Here is a 16,788-nt window from a genome sequence, read left to right as displayed (position 1 = left end):
CAATGAATCTAATGCAAAGGCGAGGAAAGTTATGTGCCGGTTAGACAAAAACTATGACTAGTACTTCAGCGTTTAAAAATTAACACCACCCAAACACAGCTGCACCACATCCAACCCCACCCAGACATACAAACACTTCTCTATTCAGCAAAGTTTTTTTTATTAAAAACAAGCTTTTGTATTAAAGAGCTTTTTCTAATGCCCAGACAATAAAACGCATAAGAATCATGATGAGGCGGAGAAAAGACAATGCATGAGCGTAGAGCATAGAGAGGAGTGATCAAGAAAATGTGAAAAACGACACAGAGAAAAGTGTGAACAAACTGCCTTATGTCAGAAGCCTAAAAAATGGAACAGCTAATTTTCCCAGCTGGAGCCCTTTGTCACCACCTCACACTCGAGTGTGAGAGTCTATGTGCTGAATAACTACTGAAGACTCGTGCAGACAGACTCACCCCTTACGAACACTGTGATTTGATCTTTGTTGGATCCCAGTCTGTTCGTGACCTCACAGATGAATGTTGTGTTGATGCTGTCGTCAACATTCTGCACGGAGAGACGATTTTCTTGCACCTGTACAGTTTCAGGCATCAGGCCGGATAAACTGAGGAACAACAACACCACCACAATATTAACATAAAATTAACATATAACTTACAATTCTACTCATGGAAATGTTGTTTTGTCCTACTAAGTGGTTTAAACTATAGTTAAAGTCGGTTTCATCTGATGCAGCACCTGAGCTGAAGTAAACTTCTGGTCTGTGTTTGGCTATCAGCCTCAAAACCAAAAGCTAAGAAAACTGCATTTTGTCCAAGACTTTGTCCAGTTTGGGTTAAAAACCATCATTTCAGCTTTTGGTTTTGCACACTAGATACTGTATTCTTCTAGAAGATGGGTAACAGTGCCCCCTACAGTCTAACATTAAAAACCTGCGTTGCTGGAAATTTCAGACAATGGCGGGGAAGTGTTGTCTCTCATAAGAGGGAATATTTCGTCAATGCAGAGGACAGAGTTAAAAAATACCTTTAAAACATAATTTTGGTTCCCCTCAAAACAGGCAACAGGTTGCGCAAAACCAGCCAATCAGAACAAGGCTTTCGTTCAATACAATTCTGCAGAGAATGGACTTGGGTGTTACTCATGGATGTAGACTGAATGAGAAAGGAAATACTCACGTTCTCCAGGTGACCGTGGTGGGGGGAGGGTTTCCATCAGCTTGACAAGTCAAAAACGCACTCGTCCGACCCTTGTACCAGTTATTATCGTACCCCACTATCTGCACCCGTGGAGGATCTGATAGAGAGAGCGGAGAAAGCAGCGGAAAATAGTGAAAAAAGTCAATCGAACATCTCTGACAAAGCTGAATGTTAATAAGCCTTCATAAATTTGTTTTTCCTTCAGGCACTTAAGTCTTGGACAAATCAAACACTGAAAATGTCTTTAAGACTACTCCATGATCTTCGACAACCTCATTGACCTTTAGCTTGTGTTTCTGGTCCAGCCTGCACTATAATGCCTTAGGGCAATTTGCTTGATGACCGTTACTAAATCTCTGGCATGTTCTTTAGATACATTAACAAAATAGACCCATTTAGACGTGACTCATTACAATGCAATTACTCTGGTATCGCAACAGAACTGCGGTCAGCGAATCATAGCATAATTGAGCAGTTGGATGAGCAGCCACTGGTTTATTTAATGGTCTGGTTAAAATCAATCTTACACTCAACGACGAGTTTCAAAGGGAACCTCTCCGGTTGGTCCATGGTGCGGTGCGACACCACGCAGGTGATGTCTTTGCCGTCATCAGTGGGCTGCGGGGCCAGCATGTACTCGCTCTTGACGGTGACAGTGTTGTCCGGATTGTTCGTCTTCGGAAGCATCGTCGCATTTCCGCTGAGTGTCGTGGACCAAGATATGGTCGCTGCAGGACGGCCATTTAATGATTCACAGCGCGCCACGATGACCGGAGTGTTGCCTGCTGTAACCGTGACAATATTAGCCGTGTTCCTCGGTTTAGCTATGTGGGAAAGAGAGAGAGAGAGAGTTTGACCTTTATTTTATGGTTTTACTGGGAGGAGGGTAAAAGAAGTGGGGGAAGAGGAAACGAAGGAGATCACAGCTTTGCTTGTCCCGCCACACGCAAGCACAGCGCTCACATTGTGCTCACGTTTCGCTCGGAGAAAGACATCAAAGGGAGAGAAAGGAGAAAAGCGGTGGAGATGGTTAGCGACAGGGGAGCGACGGCCCCTCAGCATGATAAGCAGGAAGATCAATAGAGGAGAGGGGAGGAGGGGGCGAGCCAACGAGAGCCCGGCCAAGGTTACTGCCACATTTCACACACATTAACAGCAGCACAATTGATCTGACAATACCATTTATAAATCCCGTTTAAGCCAACGGACAATGACCTGTGCATGAGTGCACGGATTTGCTCAAAGACTCTCTTTCAAGCAAGGCTGAAAGTAAACTTTTTGAACAATCACAACATCAATCATTTTTTTCTCCAGTTGCTTCATTGGTTGAAAAAGCCAAACTTTTCAACAGCATTTAAATGTCTTAACCCAATGTTATACACTAAGCGATGTGCAAACTAAAGACTATTAAACATGCTTATATATGAATGCATGATATACATCATGCACACATTTTTCATAAATAGTAGACATCCCATCATAAAATCCTCAATAGAATAAAATGTTGTTGGTTCTTTAACGTCTCTTGACAAAACAATGACTTATTTGATTTAAGAGCTGAGCAAGCTGAACTTTCAGAATGATTTAATTTGACGGTGAAAAAGGACTTAAATTCAAGTCTGCTCTTGACACAAATGTATCAAACAGCTTCATAAGACTACAGGGATCTTAAGGTATGGATACTTTTATAATCTTTTAGGGATGCTTTTCTGATCTTTATGGAACTTGAAAGAATGGTCACTGTTGTTACATAAATAATTGATTTCAAATTATTTTAACAATTAAATGTTCAAAATCCAATCCTGCTAATGTTTCTGTTCTCACACACTCACCCAGCATGACCAGCGACGACACACCCTGTTCGTTGCCAGAAGGATAGGTAGCATATTCGCAGATGTATCGTCCCTCATCTGTCATCTTCACATCTTTGATCTCAATGGACGGATTATCCAGGGTGGGCGGGCTCTGTATAAAATGGACACGTCCCGACACTGGGGAGCTGGGTGGGTAGTTTACCCCAAATGTTGGATGGAAAACGGCAATGTTGGTTCGTTCTCCATTTGCGGGTTCGAGGATCCATGACACCTGCATCCCAGAGGAAACACAAAGGCTTTAGTGCACAGATTTAGCCTCAAAACATTTAGCCTCGTGGTGGAAGAAAGGAAATATTACAGAAATGTTATGACCAACAGATTTGACATTTTAGAAAAGGTTAAACTTGCAAGTTTACATCCCTTTAACTTTTAGGATGTTTTATATATTCATACTAGAAGACAAACACTACTGGTGGCTTTGTATACTGGCGTGAAGCATTAAAGTTGATTTCATACCTGAGTGAGCTGGGTATCGCCCGGTTTTGGAAACTGGCACCGCAGTGTCACTGTCTGACCTGGATATGACACGACTTCTGGCTCCACCCTCACCCGCTGAGCGAGTGACCCTGGAAAGAGAACGAGAAAAGGTCATGAGAACAGGAAACAACCTTCACTTCTGTCTGGCTACATTCAGGAGAACCTCGACCTCCCTGCCACACGTGTTATGGAGAAAATCACCACATGCCGGTGCAGAGATGCAGAAATGAGAAATGATGAATGAGGTTACAACCAAACAGCAAGTAGGCCAATGTTTCTGATCTCAGCCAGGGTGTGTGAGAGAGCGCCAGTCTAAATGCGAATGCGTGTGCAAGCGTGTGTGAAAGTATCTATGAAAAAAATATCCGGCTCCGTCTCTGCCCTGAGCATTCATCATCTAACACAGCCCTGACAGAACACATTCAGTGCGATCGTGGGTGCGTTCATATGTCAGAGAGGGTGTAAGTGGTAAAGAAAATACAATAACATACACAAGTGCCATGGGAGTACCATACTGTATATGCTGTGGACCAGCAAGTTGGAATTTGTCTCACAAAACGTCCCTTTCTTATCTTTTCTACTACAAGTTTTGCCCTCTATATACCATGTTATAAATAAGGGGAAAACGGGGAAAAACTAAATATATGGGAGGAGAGGAGAGTTCATGTGTGTGGAGTAATTTTTCTATGGCCCTAAATTATAGACACATTCTTTAGTTGATACAAGTCATCCTAAAATACATTAGATTATTTTATTCTTTATTTTTGAATAAAACTCAGTTTACACAACTAACATTAAAGTTCCAGAATACTCTGACATCACATTGAAACAGAACTGGAAAAACCCTTGTGGGTCTAAAACCAGTTAGTCCAGTTAATCTGCTGAACAGCTGAAATAGGCAGAAACTCAAATCACTCTGATTGAGAAATCCAGCAATACTAAGGAAGTGATGGAACATGATGAAGGAAGTGAAAGAAGCCGGTGTTTTAAGGAACATCTGACCATGATCAGGAATGCATGTCTCTTTTTGCCTCTCACGGGTGCTCAAACTGTGGGACGTGTGTTTACAGGTCTACACTTAGCACACTGAAACCTGTCTTTGAGAATATCGCTCCTGCCTTCTCTCACTGGAGGAAAGAGTGTGGACAGGTCATTACCCTGATGTGTACAAGCCAGTCACCAATCCATCACTAAACACACACGCACACTTCACCTTGACGTACAGCATCCTAGTGTGTAAATAGAAAGACGTTGTGGGTGGATATGGAATAATAAACTATAAAAAGATCAGGAGGGATGCTGGCAGCATAAATCAGCATTGTAAACACAGAAGGAGAAAGAGTAAGACTCACTGAAGCTATAGCTACCGTCACTATAAAATTATAAAAGGTTGTATAAGGTTGACAAAAAGATGTGACTCCTCATTAGTCCTGTGCACACAGTAGCAGAGCAGATCAGCAGTCAATCCACTTTCTCGAGCTCATGATATCAGTAATGACTGTAACTGCAGTAATAGGACTGCACAATAATGTGTAAAATGATGGTAACAGTTATTTTGCTCAAACTTGATGAAATGATTAATAATTAAGATTATATTTCATTTTAGACATTTTTGTTTCACTTTAGCATATTTATTATACTTTACAGCCATTTTATAATCTGCCACTGTTAATATTCTATGATGCCGAAATTTTGACGTGTGCCACCTTTCATACGCTCCACCCCAAAAATCAACTATTTCACCCTTAAAACGAACTATTTCATCATGATGACAATTGTCCTTGCTATTAAAATATTATTGACAATTATTTTTTATTAATTGTGGGAGGTTTAAAATAGTTATCACAATTAAAATATGATTAATCATTCAGTTATGCCGTGACTAAGAAATGATGAAAAGTAAATATAAACATCAAGATATTGCATTGCCTCTTAAGAGATTTATTCGAATGTATTTCACACAGAAGATTTTTCTACCTATACTCTTTCAACTCTCTCTTACCAGATAATAACACTATTTTTAACCTTGCTTCATAACTTGGAAAAATCTGACCATGATTTTTTTACCCTAAGGTTTGTACTATACTTCTAGCGCAGATATCAACATTTGTTGGTTGAAATACCCATTTGAGGTCTCAAAGTTTTATTTTTAGTGCATGATTCCATAGACCGGTAAGTGCCATTTTCAGGATTGTCAAATCCATAACGGTCTATATTCCACATGAATGGACACATAAAAATAATGTAACTATTTTGCGTTCTATGAAGAGGCATCCCATCTCCATTTGTTGTGTATGATTGCTTCTGGTTTGTGCATTTTTAATTCAACGAAATCCTGCAAAGTATGTCGTCACATCCATAACGCATGTTTATTTTTCCCATTTTTTTTATTTAAAACTCATGCATAGACTGATATTTTTACGGTTTAGCAAAATCTAAACAGATGGTTCAGTTTATCGGTTAAAATGTGTTCTCTGAGCATTTATATGTCACATTCCGTAACGCTGGAATTGCCTTATGTTCAAACGTGCTATAATATTATATCTGCATACATGAATCTGTATACAGTATCTGACCTCTGTAAAGACCTAATGTAAACATCGATAAACGTAATTGCCACATTTCTGATTAACCTTTAGGTTAAGTTGTGCAATCTTAATGCATACAAAAATCATGTGAACCATCACGATCCCCTCTGTGCACTTCCTACTGCAGGTGATATGCCAAGCACACACACAAAAAGGGCGTTTATATAAATCACAGTCACCACCGTTCTGAGCCCTGTCACCAATCATTATATCACACACACAGAGAACACCTCCATCTCAGGGATGCTGTGGCCTCCCATCCCCTCATCCTGTAGAAAACTGCACAGTCCACTGCAGAGTGACGGGCGAGTGCCCGGAATGAGAGTCTGGATGGCAGACAGCACGCCGTGACTACCAATTGTGTGCGAATGTGTGTGCGCCAGCGAGCAGACCTTGATTTCGGCATGCAAGGACAGATGACAGAGCATACAGGTTTTCTGCCCGCGCTCACACACACCCGCAGCGCTCATTACAACATGCGCTGAAGATCTGAGCATATGCGTGGCAAGCAGGAAAATTTAGATGTCCAGTGGGTGAATGAGAATCATTCATGACACAGCTGATGCGAGCAGAGAGAGAGTGAACAAGGGACGAGGGAGTCGAGATGGAGGGATGGAACATAAGGATGCTAAGATATGAACAGCTGGAGGGGGTCTATGGGGAGTGTGGGCTTGTGCGTACAATCAACATGTTTATTTATGTCCATATGCAGATGTCTTAAAGTGAACAAGTTTGGGGCCTTTTTGCCACTTTTTTGATCGAGATGTTAAAAAAAGGAGGGAGAGGCAAAAGGTGATTTCGACACTGCTTAACATTGGGGAATCGTTGCCGTCCTGTATGGAAATGGCCAATTTAAAATGAACAACTTCTATTTATCCTCTCAGCTCTCACATCAAATGCTTTTATAATCACGCATACAGGACATTTTGGCAGTTGTCACGCAACCCCGGTACTTCTTACCACACATGCACAATTATGAGCTAATGAAGCCTGAGAGAGGGAATGAGTGGCACGTGCAGCTCGAAATGAAGCACAAAGCAACACCATTTGCTATTTGCCTCTTTATACGATCGCATACAGAAACACAATCGCACACATTTAAAGCAACACACGACCAAGACTGAGTTCCATCCTACAGGCTAAATTATTCATCTTCCACTTATGACAGAGAAAAGAGAAAAAAACAACAAGATCCTTTTTGCAAGAACTGCAAGATAAGCATGTACACAAATAGTGTACACAAAAAGTTTATACATATGTATGACTGCAGCTGCTTGAAACGGCTGTCAATCATACAGTAAGCACATCTCAAACATCATTGGCCAGACACAAGAATGTCCACAGGGTGACCAGACACACCGAGATAAAGAGTTGAATGATTGCTGTTTGTTTGTGTGCTCAAAACCTTAAGATAAGAGGCCAAGAAAACCATACACACTTAAACCTTTCAACACACACAAACCCTCTGGAGATAATCTGAGTGCACTCCAAGATCACAGGTTTTGCTGTAAAGGGGAAGAAATGTTTGCAAATGTCAAAACATTCCCAATGAGATAAAAAAACGACATGATTCACAAATATTACTATTAAGAATCACTGACACAAATATGGATACAGTATATCATTTGATTCATCTAGATTAAACAATGTGTTAAACCACAAAGTACAAAGCCACAAGTTTCTTTTATCAGACTGACATCGGATTTCGTTCATGTAAGGGATACGTACAGGATCATGTGGCTGCCTCGTGAACAATATAAAACAAATCTGATAATTAAACACTTTCGGAGTTACTTCACTTCCTCCATCACAAACACGCATTCATCTGTGTGTGGTGTGTAACTGGATTCCTGTATTTTCTAGGAGGAACCGGTTCAGATAGACGCTTGTGGGTAAAGTAAAGAGATAGTAAAGTCTCCAGCCATAAGAGACCGCAGCCAATCACATTAGACCAGACTTTAACTGGGTAAAATACAACTTCACCGCAGTTTTGTATTTACCTAAACAACACCCTGGAGATCTGATCTGGGACCTGCTGAGAAACGTTAAAGTGCCGTTAACCGCAAGAATGACACACATAAAGATACCTATATAACAACGGGTGATAATTGATAATGAATTACAGTTTAATGCGGCAATATCCAAAAGCCAGAGGGTGCTCTCGCACAGACACTCCGATTATGGGACACCGAAGAACAACGATTTACACACATGCGCTGCGTCCGAAATCGCCTACTTCCATACCAGTATGCAAAAAACAGTAGGCGAGAAATACCCGGATGGTCTACTACTTCCGCCGAGACTGTGGATTGGATGCCACGGGAGCAGAGCAACGGTCAAATTTCAAAAGTAAATAAACAAAATTTGTGGAAAACTTTAAGGTGGATGTTTGTTTTTAATGTAAATGAATTTTCTTGACTAAATTATGTCTTTATCAACAAAATAAACAATTGAATGCAAATAGAATCTGTTCAGCATTATAAACTATAATGTCACATTTGAATAGGTGGCACATGAAATCTGCAGGCACATTATTAGAGAACTGAATTGAAATGCTTGGCATACATAAAGGTTAAAAATCCTTCACCCTGTGTGTTCATTCATTAGGAATATTTCAGCTAATTTAATTACGCTCTATCCTATCAATGAGAATGTAGTACTCCATTTACCACTAAATTCATTTGGCAGAATCTGGATTGTTTCCCCTTAAAATCTAATTGTGTTAGAAATACACAAAAAGTCTCTCTCTGGTTCAGTACTGAGCATTCACATCACGCTTCCTGAACGTACATTCATTACAGCTTCAGTAAACACACTGAGAGTCAGTAAACAATCTGATCAAAAGAGCTAAATGGTCACTGTTAGCACAGCACACAGACATAAAAGAAAATTGTCTGAGGAAAATTAGGGGGCACGAAGTGTGACAGACAATACTGATGCGTCTGCATCACATTCCATGCAGTTTTGGGGGTTAACCAACCAAAAGAAGTGGCTTTGACTAATTACAATGTTAGTTACGTGACGTAAAGCCTTTTATAAAATAGCGCAGATAATACACCACATTGTGACCCACATATTGTACAGCCAGCGCCCCAGTAATTCACACCACTTCAATGTGTGGGTGTGGTAGGAAAAAGCTCATTGTCACAAATCATCATCCTGATAACAGATAAATCCCATTCATTCACAGCACAGATCACACATCTGCGAATCTTTCCTGTGCCAGAAAGCGGTGAACCCACACATGCATACACAACAAGCTATGTAGACAGAGGTTGAGGTCAGATCTGTCCTGTACCATTGGGAGAACCAACAGAAATGATTTCATGTTTCGAAAATGCTGCGTCAGAGAAAATCGTTCCGTGGAAAATTAAACCTGAACTAACATGTGTCATGTCAAAACCACCAAAGTAAGAGAATATAAATCAGGAGATCCATCACTACCTGTACAGACACAGACAGGATCTAACACCCCCATTAATTAAACTAGCTTCCTATAATTACACTCATCTTCAAAGAGAGCGACGGAAAGGAGCGAGAGAGAGAGAGCAAGAGATTGAATATGAATAGACGCATCAGTGATCTTGACTTCATGGGTGAATCGAACAGAGGTACACTATATATAAAGTCGATCATCAAAGAGCTAAATATAAGAGAAGACACACACACACACACACACACACACACACAAACACACACGTATTAAGCCATTAAATGAGCCGGCTTTCTGCATCTCCTTTCAAAGGATGTGAGAGAGATTAGACAGAGGCTGCGGAGATTTGCCACCACTTTTGATTAGGAACGGATCATCCAGGATTTTCTGCACATCACACTTGCACACTGACAGATCAGGAAGAGCGGCTAATTACAAACACGCAGCCGCTCGCGCACACTCCTGCAGCGGCGCCTAACTAATTACCTGCTGCGAGCGTCTGCAGGTGAGAGGAGACGATGGATGGGAAGAGAAAAATGAGAGGGAGAAATGAAGATGAGACATGAGATGATGATACCGGAGGCAACAAAAAACTGAGAAATGAGAAGAGGGAAGGCAAAAAGACTATGAGACATAAGAAGAAGAAGGGAGAAAAACAAAAACGAGACATGAGTTGAGAGGGTCTTATCGCTTCAACATCTGCTTCTCCTCAAACACATCGGCTGACACATTCCAGATGAAACCTGTGAGGAAAACTCCAGTTATCTATGTAGGATCAGCCGCAGGAGATCCGGTCTGGAACTGCCGTGAGACGGGCCGTAAACCCATCACTCTTATTTCCAGGAATTAGGAGAGGAGGAACAGGAGGAGGGGGAGAAAAAAGAAAGAGCGGGCAGAGAAATGCAACAGCTGTTTCCCATCACATCTGCACAGAGACACGGCCATCAGCTCACAGACGCTGCCCTGCGGAGGAGAGAGACAGACACAGGGTGGTGTGCGTGTGTGTGGATGGTCATGGTGGGGTGAGGTTTAAATGAAATATAAAGCAAGGGTTTGGAATCACTGGAATAACCAGCTCTGCATTCCCCTTGTGTGAGACTCTCTTTGTCGTTCACTCCCACAGACAGCTGAAGTTCCTCCACACTCACTTGCTCTCTCTCTCTTTCTCGCTTGCTCTCTTTCTGACATTCAGAACAAGAAGGGCCTGTGTGAGTTCAAAGATGAAGGGACCCAGAAGAAAATGTGTGTGCGAGTGTCCTCATCAGCCCTTGCTTCACCGTCAAGACAGCAGCGAGGAAAAATAGGACACAGCCATCTGAGACGAAATCTGTTCCTTACCTCACACAGGCAGACGGGAGTGTTGTTTGACAAGAATTTCAACAAAAATGCAGGAAACGTTGTTCACATTATGCAAAGATTATCTGAAGCACTAGACACACACTGACAAAGCAAACTACCGACACACAGAGTTGCTTGTGTTTCAATGACTCATAAGATTAGGAAAAACTTAATGCACAATAATCTTCCAGGGTGTGAGGTCATCGCATGGGGGTCGGGGGGTTAGCGCACCGTTTCCATGGCAATGGAGGAACCCAACCCCACCCCCAAACCAGCACCCCTCTGAGTTAGCGTCTCAATTAACTATTGGGCACGGAGACTTGCACCTCCACAGCAACTTTGTCACTGTGTGTACACAGTTTAACAGACAGGATCGAAAGAAACAATTCACCCAAACATGAAAATTTGGTCATCGTTTACTCACCCTCGAGTTGCAAATCTTTCAAAAGTGCCCCAGAACGGTTTGCTTTGCTACATTCTTCAAAATATCTTCTTATGTGTTCAACTGAACAAAGAAATGTATAAAGCAGTTTTTTTTACTATGATAGTCAACGGTGGCCAACTGTTTGGTTTCAAACATTCTTCAAATATCTTTCTCTGTGTCCATCAAAAGAAATACGTTTATACAGATTTGGAACAACTTGAGCGTGTGTATACGAAGATACAATTTCATTTTGTGGTGAAGCGTTCTTTTAAGGCTAGTCTCAAAATGAGCTGTCTTACCTGAAAGGAACTTGCCCTAAAATATCTTAAAATATGTCAGAGTGATTGTTCTGTCTCAACATGCACACATTTTTTTTAAGCGACTTAAATACCCTAATTAAAATAAGGCATAGTCCTGGCTTAAGCTAAGCTTTGTCTGTTAAACCAAGCCTTAAAATATTAATAAACCAAACTAAGAGGAGATGAATCAAGTCGTATGTGTAATGTTATGAAAAACACTTGAACACACAAACCTACCTCTCATCCTCCCTCTCAGGTCTCTCCAAAGCATTTTGAGAATGATAATGACCGTTACCCTAAGTATACAAACAGTGTTTTTGTTTGCCTTGCTTTCAGTCTGTGATTGGTCTCTCCTCAGCCCGGAAAACTAAACCAAAACACTTACCGTACTTCACTTCAAAGAGCTATTGTTTACAAGAGCTCTAATCTAAACTGTTTTAGAAACATAAATGTTTATTCGCCAGTTTAAATGGGGAGTAAATCAAAGTAAACTTAACTAAACACAAACCGTAAATGAAAAACATTTTGACGATATAATTAAAAATCTGAGAACACTGCATTGTGTCCCAAAAATGCATGTGCAAGTATCAAGTTTTTTTTTATGGTAATGTGGTATTATCATGGTTTTGTTTTCCATCCTTATTGATGTTCTTAATAATGTTTTATGTTACACGTTATGTTTTTAACACCAATACACTAAATAAAGATTGATATTATATCATAAATAATTAACAATTTATACTGTATATAATTAAGTAATGATTTATAAACTGCTTAATAATTCTAATAAACTATTGTATAAACTATTGTAATAGAAATACAAACTAATTACGCTATATATTAACTAGAATTATTCACTGTAATACCCATGATAAACTGTATTATTGATCTACACAAACACACATGCACAACTACAATTAGTCTGTGCTCTATTTAACCCTGTCTATCTCCATTATTGTGCACCAGGTATAAGGTTATGCTTGAACTCTCTCTCCCTCTTTCTGTCCGTTCTCATCTCTCATCATCCGTCTCTTTCTACGCTCCACCTTTCCGTGCATTAATTCATTTATCCGTCCACAGTGCAGTGCAGCAAACAGAACCAGGAAATGGTTTCTTTACTCTGATAGTATAGGATAAGACTTGATTTAATTTGCCAAGAATTGATTGGACGGTGGGCATTACACACCACAAGACGCCAGACTAAATGCAAATTTTGCAAAAAAATCTATTTGCCTATTGGTTAACATTATCCAAATCCCCTGAAGGGTGTAGGAAGCGTGAGCAGAATATGAACATAATTTCAGAGGCAGAGCAAGTTTTTCATTAAAGCTCACAAAGTTTGCTGGAGTTTAACATGTACTGAACAGTTCATAAGGAAAGCACACTGAGAGGAAAGAAGCTCAATTTAGGTCAACACCTAAAATGTTGATGAAAATGTCCTTACAAGAAACAATTGCATATCTGTAATGTACCACTGAGCCCTGACAGAGACCCTCGTCCCTTCATGCGGAAAGATTTTGTGGTTTGCAGGTTGACTTACATCAAAATGAGGGGCTGAATGGGAGCAGGAACAGACAAAATGGAGAGTGTCAGTAAAAGGCAGAATGTTAAAGCAAAGAGATTTGTTTCATCTGCTCTTTTCTACTCTTCAGGAACAACATCAAGCCCTCACAAAAGCACACGGGATGTGAAAAAAAGACCATCCATGTGGCTCAAAAAGCTTGTTTGAACAAATCTGTCTCAGAATGCTGAAATCCATTTATAAGAAAAAAAAACATTTTCCGCAACAGCTCAGCGTAAGAGTTGTGCGCCTGTCAGCTTCCCCGCCTCTGAACGTTAAAATATCAATCTTGCTCTCTCTGACACCTCTCCTTCCCCTTCATCATTCATCTCTTCCATCCACCCATCTATCCATCCATCCCTCTCTGCATCTAAATAAATAAACACAGAGAAAGGGAGCAAGGGGAACCAAGAGAGAAAAACTAGGACACTACAACCTGGGACCTACAGACCTCCCCCACACACAGGCACTGACTGACAGAGAACGAGAGAGGAAGGAACACGAAACCGACACACATTTAGGTAAAGCGAGGAAGGAAGACGCGAGGAAAAAAGGAAGAGCAGGGTAGAGATGTTCAGGAAACAGGAAAGTCAGCAGGGGGGAGGGATAAAGCAGGCAGCGGAGGGTGGTCGCCCGCACTACAGTTTATTAATAATCTATACCAGATAAATCTTTCCAGTATTAGACTTCCAGTAAAGAAGCGGGGGGATAAAGATGAAGCTGAATGATTTTGGCCTTTATAAACCGCCACTACCAAATCAGACAGCTCCGCCATTTAATCACTTGGAGCCGTTTGTACATCCCTGGCTCCGCCTTGGGCTTTTTTCCCTCATAGTTTTTTGTTTGTTCTCCAACACGCCCCTGTTGCCCTAAGGGTTTGCTTATGACACAGAAGAACAGTTCACAAACTGAAAACAAACTCAGAGCACATGTCATGTTAGACTAGTCATACATACGATATGCTTTCGGGATGTTAAGCTTGCGTGCAAAAGGGCGGTCGACATTAAATTTCCAGCAGCTGTGAGCGCTTAACTGCTTTTATCTTATGCACTGTAATTATTTTACATGCATATATTTAATACACATAGAGACTAATTGGAACATTTCCACTTTGAAAAATTCATTTCTACCATTGCTGGAACCGCAAACAAGCTAAACGATCCTTAAAGAAACTAAAAGAATATACAAAAATATAAACTTTTCCAAGAGCTGTACACAAACTGGAAACCAACATCGTATAAAAATAAGACCGACATATACAATAGATACACACAGAGAGATATTACATTTCTCTTTATGTTTTTCTTCTCACGGAGCCACAAAAGAGAAAGAGAGGATGGAAACGATCCATGCAGCCATCATGCGGGCGAGAGTGACATTTCTCCTCTCTTTATTCTTCTCTGTAGTCGTGTCCTCTAGAGACCAGAGAAAGAGAAGGGCAAGGGCTAAAACGCCGCTATATCACTTACCTGTATGAACAGACACGGACAAGAGAACAATAAGGGTCTTTCTTTAACCAAACACACATACACACTTGTTTGAAAGCAGTGTGTTTTTAAAAGATGTGAAGGGGAAACACAATGGTATCTCTGTTTCTGAATGGTCACAGATTCATGACCCTTTACACATCACTGTGAGATAAAATGATGAATATTTACACCGTCAAGCTCAAGAAATGACAAAAACACATTATAAAAGTAACCATTTACGCACTATTATTCTTTTATACTTTGTGACGCTGTCATAAATAATATTTCTATTTGGGAGTTTGCCCGCCACTGTCACTGTTTTTACATTACGTAAAGTAGTTCAAGATATTGTGGAAAGAGAAGTCATACAGGTTTGTGATAACATAAGAGTTAGTAAATTATGTAAGCATTGTCATTCTTATGTAGGCTACAATCCCTTACAATAATTCAAGCAAACATGATCGCCCACTGAAATATCGATTGCTTTACTAGATTCGCCTCACAGGTTCATACACATATTCTGACCTTTAACTGAATCACAGAATGATTTTCTCCACTTTCTTCAAGTGTGTTTTTCTCGTTTCCATCTTTCAAAAGTGCCGTTTCACCGACTCTATGTGTTAACCTTCATGAACCACGTAATGCGACAAGAAAAGAAAGAGACGAGCGAGAAGAAAGACCACAGGAAGAAGAAAAGATAGGTCGGAGCCAATTTTAAGAGAAACGGTAAGAGGGAAAAAACTAACCTGCCAGTAGAGAAGAAAGCAAAGGGCAGAAACACTACAAGTCTGAAGCACGTTTCGGGGTGAACATTAAATAGGAACGGACTGGTTTTATTTGTAGGAGTGTAATTGTATGAAAGTTAAATCCGGAGAGAACATCATGCCTGCTCTGCCCCGTCACTGTAATAAATGCACACGTACCAAAGACACCTTGTTTTACAAAGCCAGCTGGATTAAGCAACATCCAGCCAAATCCACCAGACACAACTAACAAAAGCATCACTGGAAAACAAAAAAGCTTGGACAGACTTTTCAGAGACCCCAAAACTGAAGAATATTGAATAAGAGATAGAGAGAGAAGAAGGCCACAGGAGAGTCAAAAGACACAACACCTCAGCGGTGAGATCGAGGTGTTAAGTGGAGCGGATCCTCAAGATAGACGTGAGAAACGGGGGATAAAGAGAAAAACAGTGGCTGTGGGGAGGATGGACTGGGCTTGGTCATTAAATGGGTGACAGGAGGAAAAGACGGAGACAAAAAACATCACAGAAAGAGGCTTTGAGGAACACAATGAAGATCATAGGTCAGCAAAGCTCCACCACCTGCTGCGACGACAACAAAGGCAGATTGTTCAGAAATCTCACCTAAACAAAATATTAATGTTCACATACTGAAACAAAGCTGAAATGAAGTCCTTCTCCGAAGACCTTTTTATGAGATTGTTTGATTTTGGAAATTCACAGACTTGTTTTTGGTTTAAAGTATTTATTTAAAAAATACTGACTTAAACACCAACATGCACCAAATGAAACCAGCAAACCTCCAGGGGACAATCTTACCAGCAAAAACACTGTAGAGAAAATATTTATGTGTCAAAGACTCAAGACTCAAGACACAGTTCCCGCTCTCCTCCTGCACATTCTCAAGAGAACTATGATTTTGTTTTATTTCAGCGCTTCACACACTCCTTCTTGGTTATTTCACACTATAACTTCAAACATACTGACCTTATAAAATACTACAGGGAACATACACTAGCATTCACCGAATATACCCGAAGTCGCAGGAGACGAGCAAAATTATCTTAAAGGTCATTGCTGTTTGTCTTTGACAGCTCGCTACACTGGGCATGCTAATGACATTAGCGTTCTCCGAGGAGCGCTGTGCAGTTCACGCTAACAGGAATCTTGTAATATGATAATTCCGCTCGCTGCCACTGTGGTGTAGTTACTGTTGCCGGTCTGGAATGAGGCTGCAGAAAAGCGTGGCTATTTCGGTCTTGCTTGGATCCAGCCCAGTCTCCGTCATGTTGTCAGTGATAGGAACCGAGCGCTGACACGACCTTCTGCGGTCCAGGTGTGGGGAGCTCAGGAAATGAAATAAGGGCGAGCGGTGAGAGACAGG

General features: G+C 40.8%; 1 protein-coding gene across 1 annotated transcript in view; it reads right to left on the bottom strand.

Annotated features, from left to right (window-relative positions):
• The window catches only part of si:ch73-22o12.1 (poliovirus receptor homolog), a 32,715-nt gene that overhangs the window by 8,918 nt on the left and 7,009 nt on the right, over window positions 1-16,788 (bottom strand). Inside the window, exons 2-6 of the mRNA XM_056762125.1 lie at window positions 3,530-3,639; window positions 3,032-3,284; window positions 1,727-2,023; window positions 1,179-1,296; window positions 456-604 (exon numbers count right to left, since the gene is read on the bottom strand). Of these exons, the coding sequence (XP_056618103.1) occupies window positions 456-604; window positions 1,179-1,296; window positions 1,727-2,023; window positions 3,032-3,284; window positions 3,530-3,639 (927 nt within the window). The remainder of the gene's footprint in view (window positions 1-455; window positions 605-1,178; window positions 1,297-1,726; window positions 2,024-3,031; window positions 3,285-3,529; window positions 3,640-16,788) is intronic.

Source organism: Triplophysa dalaica, chromosome 12, assembly GCF_015846415.1.
Source record: "Triplophysa dalaica isolate WHDGS20190420 chromosome 12, ASM1584641v1, whole genome shotgun sequence".
Taxonomy (NCBI): domain Eukaryota; kingdom Metazoa; phylum Chordata; class Actinopteri; order Cypriniformes; family Nemacheilidae; genus Triplophysa; species Triplophysa dalaica.
Note: the sequence above shows the minus strand (reverse complement) of the source record. Positions and strands in the feature narration are given on the sequence as shown.